The sequence below is a fragment of the Dermochelys coriacea genome, chromosome 3, assembly GCF_009764565.3.
Source record: "Dermochelys coriacea isolate rDerCor1 chromosome 3, rDerCor1.pri.v4, whole genome shotgun sequence".
NCBI classification, from domain to species: Eukaryota; Metazoa; Chordata; order Testudines; family Dermochelyidae; genus Dermochelys; species Dermochelys coriacea.
The window spans coordinates 207,868,366-207,883,361 of record NC_050070.1 but is presented as its reverse complement, the minus strand read 5'-3'; the positions used below and the strand labels follow the sequence as shown (position 1 = coordinate 207,883,361).

The following is a 14,996-nucleotide window of genomic DNA, read 5'->3' as shown; positions in this document are numbered from 1 at the left end:
ATCAGAAATGCTGGTTTATAGAGCTTGCCAGTTGGCGAAGTGCTGGATAAAAGAGCTTTTACTGTAGATAAGTTCATGGAGGATAGGTCCACCGACTGCTATTAGCCAAGATGGTCAGGGATGCAACCCCATGCGCCGAGTGTCCTAAGCCTCTGATTTCCAGAAGCTGGGAGTGGATGATGGGATGGATCATGCGATAACTGCTCTGTTTTGTTCATTCCCTCTGAAGCATCCGGCATTGGCCACAGTCAGAAGAGAGGATACTGGGCTAGGTGGACCATTAGTCTGACCCAATATGGTTGTTCTTATGTTAATTTAATTATAATAAATTAAAGAAAATAATTAAAAGATACTGGGAAAGAGCTGTACGAAGAGCTGAACATAAAAATATTTCAATATTAACGCAAATCAATAAGCAGAATAAAGCAAAACATCAGTGATGTGATCCAAACAGAGAGTACTATGATTTTGCTACTTTAAAAATATACCAGAAGGAAAAAAAAATTAGGAAAAAAAAAAAAAAAAAAAAAAAAAAAGATGTTCTCACATTCAGAATACAGTTCAAACAATTAAATTTTCAGCTACCCATGAATCAGAGAGCGGATACATCAAAATAAAAAATTACTTACTGTTTAGCATCATCATCTGCATCATCATCATCTTCTAAATGTGCCACATGTCCCCTAAGGAAATGAACAAGGTACCATGGCTGAGTGCCCTTCATTAAAATGACTCTAGCTACTATGAAAGAATTCTGGTATGCAATACCTCAAGGGCTACTTCTATACAGAATGTTATTATGTTGCTTTGTATTTTTATTTTTTCATTATTCTTTAAACCACAGATTCAGCCCAGACAAATGAGACCTCTCCCATATATTCAAATGAGCATTAGTAGATTGTAACAGGTGCAAGAAATCAAGGTAAAAAACACTTTGAAACAAACAAGAGAAAAATAAAGTTACCGCTGATGCAGTTCTTCTTCAACTGATTTTAGAAGACTCCTTCAAAATTAAGAATACAATTAATAACTGAACACAAAAACTGAAGAAAGCACTTGAAAAATAAGACAAATAAAAGTTCTCAATTCAAAATAAGTTACTCTATTCTAATAAGATACACTGATTTTTTTTGCTGAAGAATACTTTCATTGTTTCTATATAGATTCATGATACTATTAAACAGTGTTTATCTACACTTATTAGCGTACTCCTAATTACTGTACCTGCTCATTACCTCTGTATTGCAAACTAGGGCTATTTCGGCTTATTACAAAATTTACCTGTTTAAATTGAAACCAAGATACGCAAGATTAAATAGGATGTTATCATAAAAAGTAAAAGTGACAAAAAGATTAAACCATCATGGTCAGGAGACCACTAGTCCCAATTTTATTATCTTAAAATTCACGTTTTCCCCTCAAAATGCAGATTTCAACATGCTAAAAAATTACAACTTGAAGCCAATCTATGAAACTAAGCCCACTACATGCTGGCTGTCATGCAAACATCTGCATGCATCCATGCGACAGACAAGAGGGCAGCAGGATTTTTCCAAAAAGGAGGATTCCTGAAAATGTCAATATTATTCCCTACTGAAAAATAAAAAAGATCTACAGAATGAAGGAAATGCAATGCCTATACCTTCATCAAAATATTTATATAACTTATCTATTATAAAGCTAGATGTCAGGAGTTTGACTTATACAGACAGTGTCATTTTAAATATAAAAGCACCTAAACCACTTAAAGTATCTGAGGCTGGAGAGAAGCAATGACTTATCTCATTTCACACAGCGCATATATCTAGATACTACATTAAAACTCACATTGTAAAGTTTAACCTCTAAAGAACTTAATGACAAAACTGTAATGAACAACAAGATCTCTATAGATGTGTAAATGTTTTAAGTTTTTGTCTTTTTTTTTTTTTTTTTTAAACGAACACCATATGTACGTACATCCCCATAACTTGCCAGATGACTTGGGCAGAAGGGCGATATCTTGCTGTAAGGGAAAGTTTGTCACTAAACAGACTCTGATGTCTGAAACTGATAATGGCTGGTACGTTCTAGATTGATGGGAGTGATAGTCTCCGTATCTTGAGAGTACACCTCATTATGCTGAAAACTGTTCTACAATAATCACTCCAGCTGATATAGAAAGTTAGAAGTCAATAGTTGAAAAACTGCACTACTGTAAATAACCAAAGGTTTATCATGTTTTACTGCATAAACATAAAATTACATTTTACTACATTACCTGCTGTTTTAAATTTAAACAATGAATTTAAGTCTCAAATTTAAAGAAAAAGGAAAAATGCCCTCTTTTACTCACTTATTTGCACCTAAGAAGTAGCCACTCTGGGGACCATGACCATATTCTAGCTGCAGATCCTATAAATATAAGAGAAAGAGCTTTAAAATGAAAAGACAAGAGAGTTAAAAACAGGTCACATGCTTGCCTCACCCTCTTCACTGTACCCAAGCCACACAACTAATTCTGTCCTACTGCCACTCTTGGCTCTAAACCCTCATGCATAGGCCCCTTAAGCCTGGGTCTCTTCCATGCCCCAACTTTGCCATACCTCACATCTCCTCAAAATTCCTCCATAAAACACACTTCTTTGATAAAGCCAGTCAAACATAGTCCCCTCCTCAGGGAAATACTGAGCTAGAGGAGCCTTTCCACTGATCACTCAAAAAAATCCAAACTATGAAAACAACAAACTTGTGGAACTAGCAAATGATGTGTTACCCTTCAATTAGTCACACTACTTTTTACTGACTCCGCCCAATCTCTGCGTTCATTTTAATTGTATATATTTATATTGTTAGTTCTTCAGGGCAGAGATCTTGTAATGTCTGTAGTATACAACCGGCGCTATCCAAATAAATAATATGTAGGGAATACTGCAAATATTTTGTTTGTTTTAGTTATAAAGGCAACAAATATTTTAAGGACAACTATTACATGCTCATTTATTTTACCAATAGTTTTTTTGTATGAAATACTACATTAACCGAACATTAAAATTGCAAAATTAAGCACTTACAAATTACAAAGTGCTAGGTAACCTTAAGACTAAATATGAGGTAGCAAGGAACCCCAGGAGACACTACTCTCAAAAATCCTGAGCTCATGTACCAGAAGGCATGCTTATCTCAATAGTGGGAATAGGCAGAGTTCACCTTGAAGAACCAACATACTAGCATGTCCAAAGAGAAGACTATTAAAGCTATGGGATGTTTGTCTCCCCTCAGCTAGGTCAGGATTGGAGAAGTATGTACACAAACTCCTTCCCCTAAACACCTGAGGGTCACCTACACTGGGAAATGAGTGATGTTTTAAGACGTTAACATTTTTAGATACCACTTAGCAGATTGTATAGAACAGAACTCTCAAATGTACCCCATTCCAGAAACATCCAGTCCATCACCAAAGGATAGCCTGGTAACACAGTGATGAGACTAGTACAGATCGATTAGACAGGCAACTACCTCACAGTGAAGGGGCGCTCCATAGCCTGAGCCTCTCACTCTCCCATATGAAGGACATCCTCAAAAAGAAGAAATGGTTACTCCACTCCTCAGGCTTCTCATCCCAGTCTCCCAGCCCAGCCAGCCCTAATCTCCTCCTCCAGGCTCAACGTCCAAGCCCCAGTGTCCTCGAAACTCCCAATCTCTCTCTCTCTCTCTCTCTACACACCCAGTCTCTGTGCCCAGCCAGTCCCAGTTCCTAGCTCATCTGAACCCAGACTTCCAGTACTACCCTCTATCTTCTCAGACTTCTCATTCAGTTTTAGTCTCCCCACCCCTCAATTTCTTGTCCCATTCTCTTTGCCCAACCAGTTCCAATTCTCCCCGACATCCAAGCTCCTTTCCAGATCTGCCCACCCTCCTCATGCCCCACATCTGGTTCTTATCCAACGTTGTTTGTCCTGCCAGTCCCAGTCTCCTTGCCCTCCCAGTCCTTCATTCCTCCCAATCCCAGTGACAGTCACAGTCTCTCTCCCCAACCCTAAGCTACACCTTTCTCTCTCCCAGTCCACCTTTTATCCCCTTTGCATTCCTCTCCCAGGCTGCTTGGGCCCAACGGGGGTCACTGAGAGGACAGGAGAGACTAAGTTCTGGTCTACACTACAAAGTTATGTTAACATAAGCTGCCTTGCATCAACCTAATGATTACCTGTTCTGTTCATTCCTTCTGGTGCACCTGGCATTGGCCATTGTCGGAAGACAGGATACTGGGCTAGATGGACCTTTGGTCTGATCCGGTATGGCCATTCCTATGTGCATGTGTCTACACTTAAATTTCTCCCCCACTATAAGTGTCCTGTTACACCAACATAGTACTATCCCCTCCCCAAGCAGCCGTAAGCCAAGGTCAATACAACATGCATGTAAACATTGTTACCTACGTCAACCCTAACAATTCTCCAGCAGCTGTCCCAAAATGTGCCACACTGACCACTTTGGTCACCACTGTGAACTCCACTGCCAAGAGGTCATGTAAGCCCTCCCTCCCTTTTGAAGCCCTGCAAATTTTGGAATTCCTTTTCTTGATGGCCCAGCTTGGCAAGCACACCAAGCAGCTCTCCACTGTTGAGTGCAACTGTCCAACTGACCATGCTGGCTACGGGCTCCAGATGTGCTCCGACAAGAGACATGGAGTTTCCTGGGCCTGTAGGGAGAAGAGGCTGTGCAAGCATAGCTATGGACCAGGCATAGAAACGTGGACACCTACAAGCAGATTGCTCAGGGGATTCAGGAGAAAAGAGGTACTACAGAGACCAGCAATAGTGCTGCATGAAAGCCAAGGAGCTGTGCCAGGCATACCAGAAAGCCAACAATTGACTGGTGCTAAGCCACAAACCTCCTGCTTTTAAGACGAGCTGCCTGTCAGACAGCTGCAGCAGCACAGGAGCTAGTAAACAGAGCTCTAACAGGGGAGTTTGAGTGGGAGTTTGCAAGGGGAGTCTGTATTGTGGTGCTTGTTTGGGGTTTGCTTTTGCTGGGGGTGGTGGTCTTTTTGGTGTGACTTGTGTTTCCCAGATTAACAGGACTTAGGTGGGAAGGCGATGACAGATACGGAGGCAGTTGTGGGAGTGACTCCTGTAGTGAAAGACACATTGAGGATGACTGGATGTGGAAGCTGTGGTATGTACATGATCCGGGAGGGGGGACCTGGTAAGAGTTTTTTCTGCATGAAATGCCGTCTGATAGAGCTGATGGAGGAAAAGATCCGAGGTTTGGGGATGCAGGTGGAAAGTCTCGTTGAGTTTAGGAAGGGGTCTGAGCAGATGATGGAGCAAAGATATGAGGTATCTGAAGGGAAAAGCTCAGACTCACAGATGGAAGCAGGGCTGGTGAATTTTGAGGGGAGACTGGGTGAGGAAAGTGGTCAGTGGAAGCATGTGAATAAAAGAACCAGGCAGAGGAAAAGACGGGCTAGTGAAGGAGAAATAGAGCTTAGGAACAGGTTTGCAGAGTTGGAAAATGAAGAAGGGGCTCAGCAGGTACTTGTTGAAGGTGGAAGGGTAAGGAAGAAGAGAAGAGAGGCTAGTCCTATAGGAAAAGCAGAAGATTCAAGGGAGACTACACCAAATATGAGCCCCAGGAGAATACAGGATGGGTTGAAGAGGATTATAAGGGAAAATAGGAATGGAAAGAACTTGCAGCCAGAGGGAACAGGGGAGAGACTGGAGAATAGCACTGTCACCAGGAAAAGGCAGGTCTATGTGATAGGGGACTCTTTATTGAGAAGAATAGACAGGCCTGTAACTAGAGCTGATCCAGAGAATAGAAGGGTGTGCTGTCTTCCGGGTGCTAAGATACGGGATGTACACCTGAGGTTGAAAAGGATCCTAAAGGGAGCGGGAAAGAACCCCCTAATTATCCTTCATGTGGGAACAAATGATACGGCTAGATTCTCGCTGGAAAGTATTAAGGGAGACTATGATAGGCTGGGGAAGACGCTTAAGGAAATTGAGGCTCAGGTGATCTTTAGGGGGATCCTTCCAATTCCTAGAGAAGGGCAACAAAGGTGTGACAAGATTATGACTGTCAACAGATGGCTTAGGCAGTGGTGCTATAAGGAGGGCTTTGGGATGTATGGCCACTGGGAGGCATTCACGGACAGAGGACAGTTCTCTTGGGATGGACTTCATCTGAGTAGGGAAGGAAATAGACTTCTAGGATCAAGGCTGGCACAACTGATAAAGAGAGCTTTAAACTAGGAATTAGGGGGAGATGTTTGGGAGATGTCCAGGTAATCTCCACGCCAGATTTTAGCATTGAGAGGGAAGACGACGAAGTAAGAAAGGATACAGCCGTGGGTAGGAGAATGTATATAAGGAGTGAGGGCGGTGTGGATACTAGTCTAATAGGTTATACTGGTTGTAGAATGACTGTGCCTAATAGGGTACAAAATGTGAGCAAGGCCAAACAGCAAAAATTAAGATGTTTGTACACCAATGCGAGGAGTCTAGGTAACAAAATGGAGGAACTAGAGCTACTGGTGCAGGAAATGAAACCAGATATTATAGGGATAACAGAAACATGGTGGAATAGTAGTCATGACTGGACTACAGGTATTGAAGGTATGTGCTCTTTAGGAAAGACAGAAACAAAGGTAAAGGGGGTGGAGTAGCATTGTATATCAATGATGAGGTAGAATGTAAAGAAATAAGAAGCGATGCAATGGATAAGACAGAGTCCGTCTGGGCAAAAATTACATTGGGGAAGATAACTAGTAAAGCCTCTTCTACGATAGTGCTTGGGGTGTGCTATAGACCTCCGGGATAGACCTTTGGGACCAATCTTATTTAATCTTTTTGTTACTGACCTTGGCACAAAAAGTTTGCAGATGATACAAAGCTGGGAGGTATTGCCAATTCGGAGAAGGATCGGGATATTATACAGGAGGATCTGGATGACCTTGTAAACTGGAGTAATAGTAATAGGATGAAATTTAATAGTGAGAAGTGTAAGGTTATGCATTTAGGAATTAATAACAAGAATTTTAGTTATAAGTTGGGGACGCATCAATTAGAAGTAACGGAAGAGGAGAAGGACCTTGGAGTATTGGTTGATCATAGGATGACTATGAGCTGCCAATGTGATATGGCTGTGAAAAAAGCTAATGCGGTTTTGGGATGCATCAGGAGAGGCATTTCCAGTAGGGATAAGGAGGTTTTAGTACCGTTATACAAGGCACTGGTGAGACCTCACCTAGAATACTGTGTGCAGTTCTGGTCTCCCATGTTTAAAAAGGATGAATTCAAACTGGAGCAGGTACAGAGAAGGGCTAATAGGATGATCCAAGGAATGGAAAACTTGTCTTATGAAAGGAGACTTAAGGAGCTGGGCTTGTTTAGCCTAACTAAAAGAAGGTTGAGGGGAGATATGATTGCTCTCTATAAATATATCAGAGGGATAAATATAGGAGAGGGAGAGGAATTATTTCAGCTCAGCACCAATGTGGACACAAGAACAAATGGGTATAAACTGGCCACCAGGAAGTTTAGACTTGAAATCAGACGAAGGTTTTTAACCATCAGAGGAATGAAGTTTTGGAATAACCTTCCAAGGGAAGCAGTGGGGGCAAAAGATCTATCTGGTTTTAAGATTCTACTCGATAAGTTTATGGAGGAGATGGTATGATGGGATAATGGGATTTTGGTAAGTAATTGATCTTTAAATATTCAGGGTAAATAGGCCAAATCCCCTGAGATGGGATATTAGATGGATGGGATCTGATTTACTATAGAAAACTCTTTCCTGGGTATCTGGCTGGTGAATCTTGCCCATGTGCTCAGGGTTTGGCTGATTGCCATGTTTGGGGTCGGGAGGGAGTTTCCTCCAGGGCAGATTGGAGAGGCCCTGGAGGTTTTTTTGCCTTCCTCTGTAGCATGGGGCATGGTTGACTGGAGGGAGGCTTCTCTGCTCCTTGAAGTTTTGAACCATGATTTGAGGACTTCAATAGCTCAGACATGGGTGAGGTTTTTCATAGGAGTGGGTGGGTGACATTCTGTGGCCTGCGCTGTGCAGGAGGTCGGACTAGATGATCAGAGTGGTCCCTTCTGACCTTAGTATCTATGAATCTATGAATCTAATCTGGATATGGACAGAGCCGTTTTTAAATGTTTTTAATAAAGTAAATACTAATGGAAACTGCGTGATCATGGGAGACTAACTTCCCAGATATAGACTGGAGGACCAGTGCTAGTAATAATAATAGGGCTCAGATTTTCCTAGATGCGATAGCTGATGGATTCCTTCAAGTAGTTTCTGAACCGACTAGAGGGGATGCCATTTTAGATTTAATTTTGGTGAGTAGCGAGGACCTCATAGAAGAAATGGTTGTAGGGGACAATCTTGGCTCAAGTGATCATGAGCTAATTCAGTTCAAACTAAATGGAAGGATTAACAAAAATAAATCTGCAACTAGAGTTTTTGATTTCAAAAGGGCTGACTTTCAAAAATTAAGGAAATTAGTTAGGGAAGTGGATAGGACTGAAGAACTTATGGATCTAAAGGTAGAGGAGGCCTGGGATTACTTTAAATCAAAACTGCAGAAGCTATCAGAAGCCTGTATCACAAGAAAGGGGAAAAAATTCATAGGAAGGAGTTGTAGACCAAGCTGGATGAGCAAGCATCTTAGAGAGGTGATTAAGAAGAAGCAGAAAGCATACAGGGAGTGGAAAATAAGAGAGATCAGCAAGGAAAGCTACCTAATTGAGGTCAGAACATGTAGGGATAAAGTGAGACAGGCTAAAAGTCAAGTAGAGTTGGACCTTGCAAAGGGAATTAAAACCAATAGTAAAAGGTTCTATAGCCATATAAATAAGAAGAAAACTAAGAAAGAAGAAGTGGGGCCGCTAAACACTGAGGATGGAGTGGAGGTTAAAGATAATCTAGGCATGGCCCAATATCTAAACAAATACTATGCCTCAGTCTTTAATAAGGCTAAAGACGATCTTGGGGATAATGGTAGCATGACAAATGGGAATGAGGATATGGAGGTAGATATTACCATATCTGAGATAGAAGCGAAACTGAAACAGCTTAATGGGACTAATTCGGGGGGCCCAGATAATCTTCATCCAAGAACATTAAAGGAATTGGCACCTGAAATTGCAAGCCCATTAGCAAGAATTTTTAATGAATCTGTAAACTCAGGAATAGTACCGAATGATTGGAGAATTGCTAATATAGTTCCTATTTTTAAGAAAGGGGAAAAAAAAAGTGATCCGGGTAACTACAGGCCAGTTAGTTTGACATCTGTAGTATGCAAGGTCCTGGAAAAAATTTTGAAGGAGAAATTACTTAAGGACATTGAAGTCAATGGTAAATGGGACAAAATACAACATGGTTTTACAAAAGGTAGATCGTGCCAAACCAACCTAATCTCCTTTTTTGAAAAAGTAACAGATTTTTTAGATAAAGGAAATGCAGTGGATCTAATTTACCTAGATTTCAGTAAGGCATCTGATACTGAGCCACATGGGGAATTATTAGTTAAATTGGAGAAGATGGGGATCAATACGAACATCAAAAGGTGGATAAGGAATTGGTTAAAGGGGAGACTGCAACGGGTCCTACTGAAAGGAGAATGTCAGGTTGGAGGGAGGTTACCAGTGGAGTTCCTCAGGGTTTTGGGACCAATCTTATTTAATCTTTTTATTACTGACCTTGGCACAAAAAGTGGGAGTGTGCTAATAAAGTTTGCAGATGATACAAAGCTGGGAGGTATTGCCAATTCAGAGAAGGATCGGGATATTATACAGGAGGATACTGGAGTAATAGTAATAGGATAAAATTTAATAGTGAGAAGTGTAAGGTTATGCATTTAGGGATTAATAACAAGAATTTTAGTTATAAGTTGGGGACGCATCAATTAGAAGTAACGGAAGAGGAGAAGGACCTTGGAGTATTGGTTGATCATAGGATGACTATGAGCTGCCAATGTGATATGGCTGTGAAAAAAGCTAATGCGGTTTTGGGATGCATCAGGAGAGGCATTTCCAGTAGGGATAAGGAGGTTTTAGTACCATTATACAAGGCACTGGTGAGACCTCACCTAGAATACTGTGTGCAGTTCTGGTCTCCCATGTTTAAAAAGGATGAATTCAAACTGGAGCAGGTACAGAGAAGGGCTACTAGGATGATCCGAGGAATGGAAAACTTGTCTTATGAAAGGAGACTTAAGGAGCTTGGTTTGTTTAGCCTAACTAAAAGAAGCTTGAGGGGAGATATGATTGCTCTCTATAAATATATCAAAGGGATAAATATAGGAGAGGGAGATGAATTATTTCAGCTCAGCACCAATGTGGACACAAGAACAAATAGGTATAAACTGGCCACCAGGAAGTTTAGACTTGAAATTAGACAAAGGTTTCTAACCGTCAGAGGAGTGAAGTTTTGGAATAGCCTTCCAAGGGAAGCAGTGGGGGCAAAAGATCTATCTGGTTTTAAGATTCTACTCGATAAGTTTATGGAGGAGATGGTATGATGGGATAATGGGATTTTGGTAAGTAATTGATCTTTAAATATTCAGGGTAAATAGGACTAATCCCCTGAGATGGGATATTAGATGGATGGGATCTGAGTTACCCAGGAAGAATTTTCTGTAGTATCTGGCTGGTGAATCTTGCCCATATGCTCAGGGTTTAGCTGATCGCCATATTTGGGGTCGGGAAGGAATTTTCCTCCAGGGCAGATTGGAGAGGCCCTGGAGGTTTTGTGCCTTCCTCTGTAGCATGGGGCATGGGTGACTTGAGGGAGGCTTCTCTGCTCCCTGAAGTCTTTAAACCATGATTTAAGGACTTCAATAGCTCAGACATAGGTGCGGTTTTTTGTAGGAGTGGGTGGGTGAGATTCTGTGGCCTGCGCTGTGCAGGAGGTCGGACTAGATGATCAGAATGGTCCCTTCTGATCTTAGTATCTATGAATCTATATTCAGTGGAGACCCGACCACCACCCTGCATAATACCGACGATACCTCCCAAGAGTCCAAGTCACAGGCCTCTACCAAGAACAGCGAGGGGGAGGAGGAGCATGGGGGACTGGTGATTGGGGGATCCAGCTGTGCAGTGAGCACAGTTTTTGATTCCACCAGTCCAACTAGTTGAGCACAGGTGAGCCCAGGTCAGGGGAAGGAACCTCAGGTAAGTGTGTATATAAATTTTCCATTACAAGGATGTCCCCCGCCCACAGGACCATGACTTTTCATTAATTTACTTGTCCTAGAAGAGGCAGTTGTACAACCAAGAGAGGTAGAGATGCTATCAGCTTTTCAGTCCCCTCTAGAGTTAGGCAGTGGGGACCATGCAGAGCAGTTTCTTTATGTGCACAGGGATGCGTCTTGCATACCCAGAGATCTCTCGACGAAACATTCATGAAGGTACTCTGCAATCTTCTGCCAAAAGGTTTCAAGGGATAGCTGCCTTATTTCTTCCTCTGCAATAGGACGCTTTCCCATGTCAGTCAGGGATAACTTCGGCAGCCACAATTGCAATACACAGGCTAGCAGAATATGGGCCCGGGTGGCTTTGGGATGCCAGCAGCAGCTGTACTTTCTAGGCTCTGTTACCCTCAGGAATGAGATATCAAATAAAATCACTGCCACCTGTGGAAAACAGTGCTAGTATTTAGTGCCAATGCTCTATACCTAGATTTATGCAACCGAGCAAGTCCCTCCTCATTTCCCTAACCTCTGGTGGGCCATGGCTTGTACTGTGACAGACACCATGCATGAGCAATCCAAGCACAAGTGAGAATGAGCATGAAGTGCTTTTAGGAGAGCAAGGGGAGTGAATGAGTGAGGTCTGCACCCTAAGTTTCACTTTCCATAGTGAATATACTAACAATCTGATCTCTGCGTTTTATCTGCAGCTGCTGCCATTGTGGCCTTGTGGGTCTTCCCCTCCACATTTGCAGAATACCTGAGCCAGATAAGGAGGCGAAAGAAGAGGACTCAGGATGATAATGTTCAATGAGATCCTGCAAGTCAGTGCTGCATCAGACAGTAAGCAAAGGGCCTGGAGGGTGCACACTAGGGACAGCCTGGAGTAGGAAAGACTAGAGAGGAGAAAAATGCAGGCAAAGGAGACAGATGCACCATGACATAATGAGGCTTCTCAGGCAGCCAACAGAGATGCTGCAGACTCTGGTAGACCTACAGGTTCAACAATCCCAGGCTCGTCTCCCTCTGAAGCCCCCTGAAAACTCAATATTGGGACCTTCCTGTGTCCCCCAATCAACATTCCAGGTGGAATCAGGGGCTGCTGCACTATCCCCTACCACTCCATCCTGGTGGACATTAAAAGACAATCGCAGCTTCACACATGTTGACCTGTGAAAGCCATGGTTGGTGTAGGTATATCTGAAATGGACATGAATGTTCTTTCCCCTTCATAAGTTTGGTCCTTTAATTTATTAAGTTTGAGTAAGTTTAAAATATATTTGTTTTCAAATTTCATAGGGGGAGGGGAGTGTTGCACTAAATTCTGTTACAAAATAAATGTCTTATTTAAAACTTAACTCATTTTTATTGGTTTGCAACATCTGCTACCAAGTGCTTAACAGGTCTGTAAGCAACCAATTACCTGTTGCTGATAGCGTGACAACTCTAAGGATAAACCACAAACAAAATGAATAGATAAAAACATAAGAACGGCCATACTGGGTCAGACCAAAGATCCATCTAGTCCAGTATCCTGTCTTCTGATAGTGGCCAACGCCAGGTCCCCCAGAGGGAATGAACAAGTAATCATCAAGCGATCCATTCCCTGTCACTCATTCCCAGCTTCCGGTAAACAGAAGCTAGTGAAGTACTGACAATGTTATATTCCTATATGTACAGCAATCATCACGTAATTCCTAACAGGCCACAAAAGAGCAGGGCCAAGTAGTGTACAGAACACCAACAAGTATTACTGTGGCTCACTGTTAAAACGGTCTTTCAAAGCCTCCCTGGGCCCAGTGCAGCGGAAAGACCTTTGGATAAGTGTACATAAAATTTTCCTTTACAGGGATGCCCCCCTCCCTGACAGCATTTGACTTTTCATTAATTTACTTCATTATTTCATTTAATTTCCCAGAAGAGGATGCATAGTTCCAGACTGAGCTCTTCTAATAGCTGTGTCTGGCTGTTCAAACTCAGCAGACAGCTGCTCCACCTCCATCCTGGTGGAAAGGTTCCCCCCTTTGCTTCACATACGTTATGCAGGACACAGCAGCCAGCTATAACCATTGGGAAGAGGGAAATACAGGTGGCAGTTCCCTTTAGGCACTACACAGCTATCTAAAGTGAGAGAAATTTCCCACCTTAAGTGAAAAGCGTTTTGAATATAAATTCCAAAAAAGTAAGATACAAATTCTTATAAAAATGGAAAGCAAAGGTCCTATGCTGGACAGAGCTAAAGTGTCTGTCCACTTTAATTTACGCATTCTATAGTACATGACAGTGTACATTCTGGAGGAGTGACAGAAAATTTAATAAGAGAAAATAAGTAATCCTCTACAAAATGTAAAAGATTCTTTATCTGTCACTGATGGTTATATGCCCTGCAATTTTTTTTTAATGAAACATGACATCTCTCAGTGTTACTTATGCTTATATATTTAAAAAGGACAAAACCTTTGTTTTTATCCAGTTTACTACCATGCTGTCTGCTAGCATTACTAGACTATGTTTTCAAATGGGCATTTATGTTCTTCACTTCCTATTCTAAACTGCTGTATTGTGTTCCTGTTTGCTTTTCAAACATTACTGTATTTCACCCAAATGTGGCTGCACTTCATTACTGGGTAAAGTAATTCCTTGTGTACACTAAAAATCAATCAGTGGGGAGTAAGGGAGTTTGTAAAGACTGAGATTTGGATAAAAACTGTACCCTCATCTCCATCCAAATGCTTTGAGTTTGAAAGTTTTATAAAACTTTCAGTTACATATTTGATGAACAAATACACACATATATACCGCACTCTATCTTTATACCATTATCTAACACACGCAAGGTGGTAATATTAGTTGATTTGAATTAATATGCCGCACATGAATGTAAAAACCACTAAATTAAATAAATCTGACTGAGACCTCTATTTTTCAAAATAATATTGCAAGATATACATTCATCATCAATGGGAAATGGAAAAAGTATTAAATTATCTTAATATGACCCACAAAATTTCCCAAATTACACTCTATTACAAGAGGTTAGTTAACAGTGAACTGGTCTTGAACTGCTGGTACTGTTTATAACTAGAGTTCTACTTGGGCAAAAACCCACACCACTTTACACAAGATAAAGGGTGTGGAAAGCAACATACAAAATCTCAGTGTAATGGATAATATTAAAGAAAAGTCATGCGGGAGAATGAATCATGCATTCCAGGGGAAAATCTTTTTATTCTAAATTAGGGCTCTGGGAGGAAGTTTGGGTGCAGGAGAGGGTTTGGGGTGCCAGATCAGGGGGCCGCTCACCTCAGGTGGCTCCCCGCAAGCAGCAACCTGTCTCAGCTGCTCCTAAGCGGAGGCGCAGCAGGCAGCTCTGCGCGCTGCCTCTGATCTCAGGCACTTCCCCGCAGCTCCCATTGGCCGTGGTTCCCAGCCAATGGGAGCCGTGTTGCTAGTGCTCAGGGTGGGGCGGGACCAGCATGTGAAGCCGCCTGTCACACGTCCACCTAGGAGCAGCTGGGACAGCTTGCTGCTTGCGGGGAGCTGCCCGAGATGAGCAGCTACCTGATCCAGCACCCCAAGACCCCTTCCGCATCCAAACTTCCTCCCAGAGCCCACGCTCCACACCACCTCCCGCACCCCAACCCCCTGCCAGCCCCGCGCCAACCGCACTATAAATCGGAATTTCAATGAAGATCAGAAATGCTGGTTTACAGAGCTTTCTGGCTGGTGAAGTGCCTGATAAAATAGCTTTTATTGTATGTCATGCAGTATCTCATCATGCATGAGCTATAATTGCAGCTTTGCTTTTCTG

General features: G+C 42.1%; 1 protein-coding gene across 4 annotated transcripts in view; it reads right to left on the bottom strand.

Moving 5' to 3' along the window:
* MAP4K3 (mitogen-activated protein kinase kinase kinase kinase 3) overlaps positions 1-14,996 on the bottom strand; it is a 147,428-nt gene that overhangs the window by 62,361 nt on the left and 70,071 nt on the right. For all 4 annotated transcript variants that reach the window (XM_038397581.2, XM_038397582.2, XM_043512173.1 and 1 more), the window contains 3 exons: positions 2,336-2,394; positions 965-1,003; positions 630-683 (listed from right to left, as the gene is read on the bottom strand). In XM_038397581.2, coding sequence (XP_038253509.1) covers positions 630-683; positions 965-1,003; positions 2,336-2,394 — 152 coding nt within the window. The remainder of the gene's footprint in view (positions 1-629; positions 684-964; positions 1,004-2,335; positions 2,395-14,996) is intronic.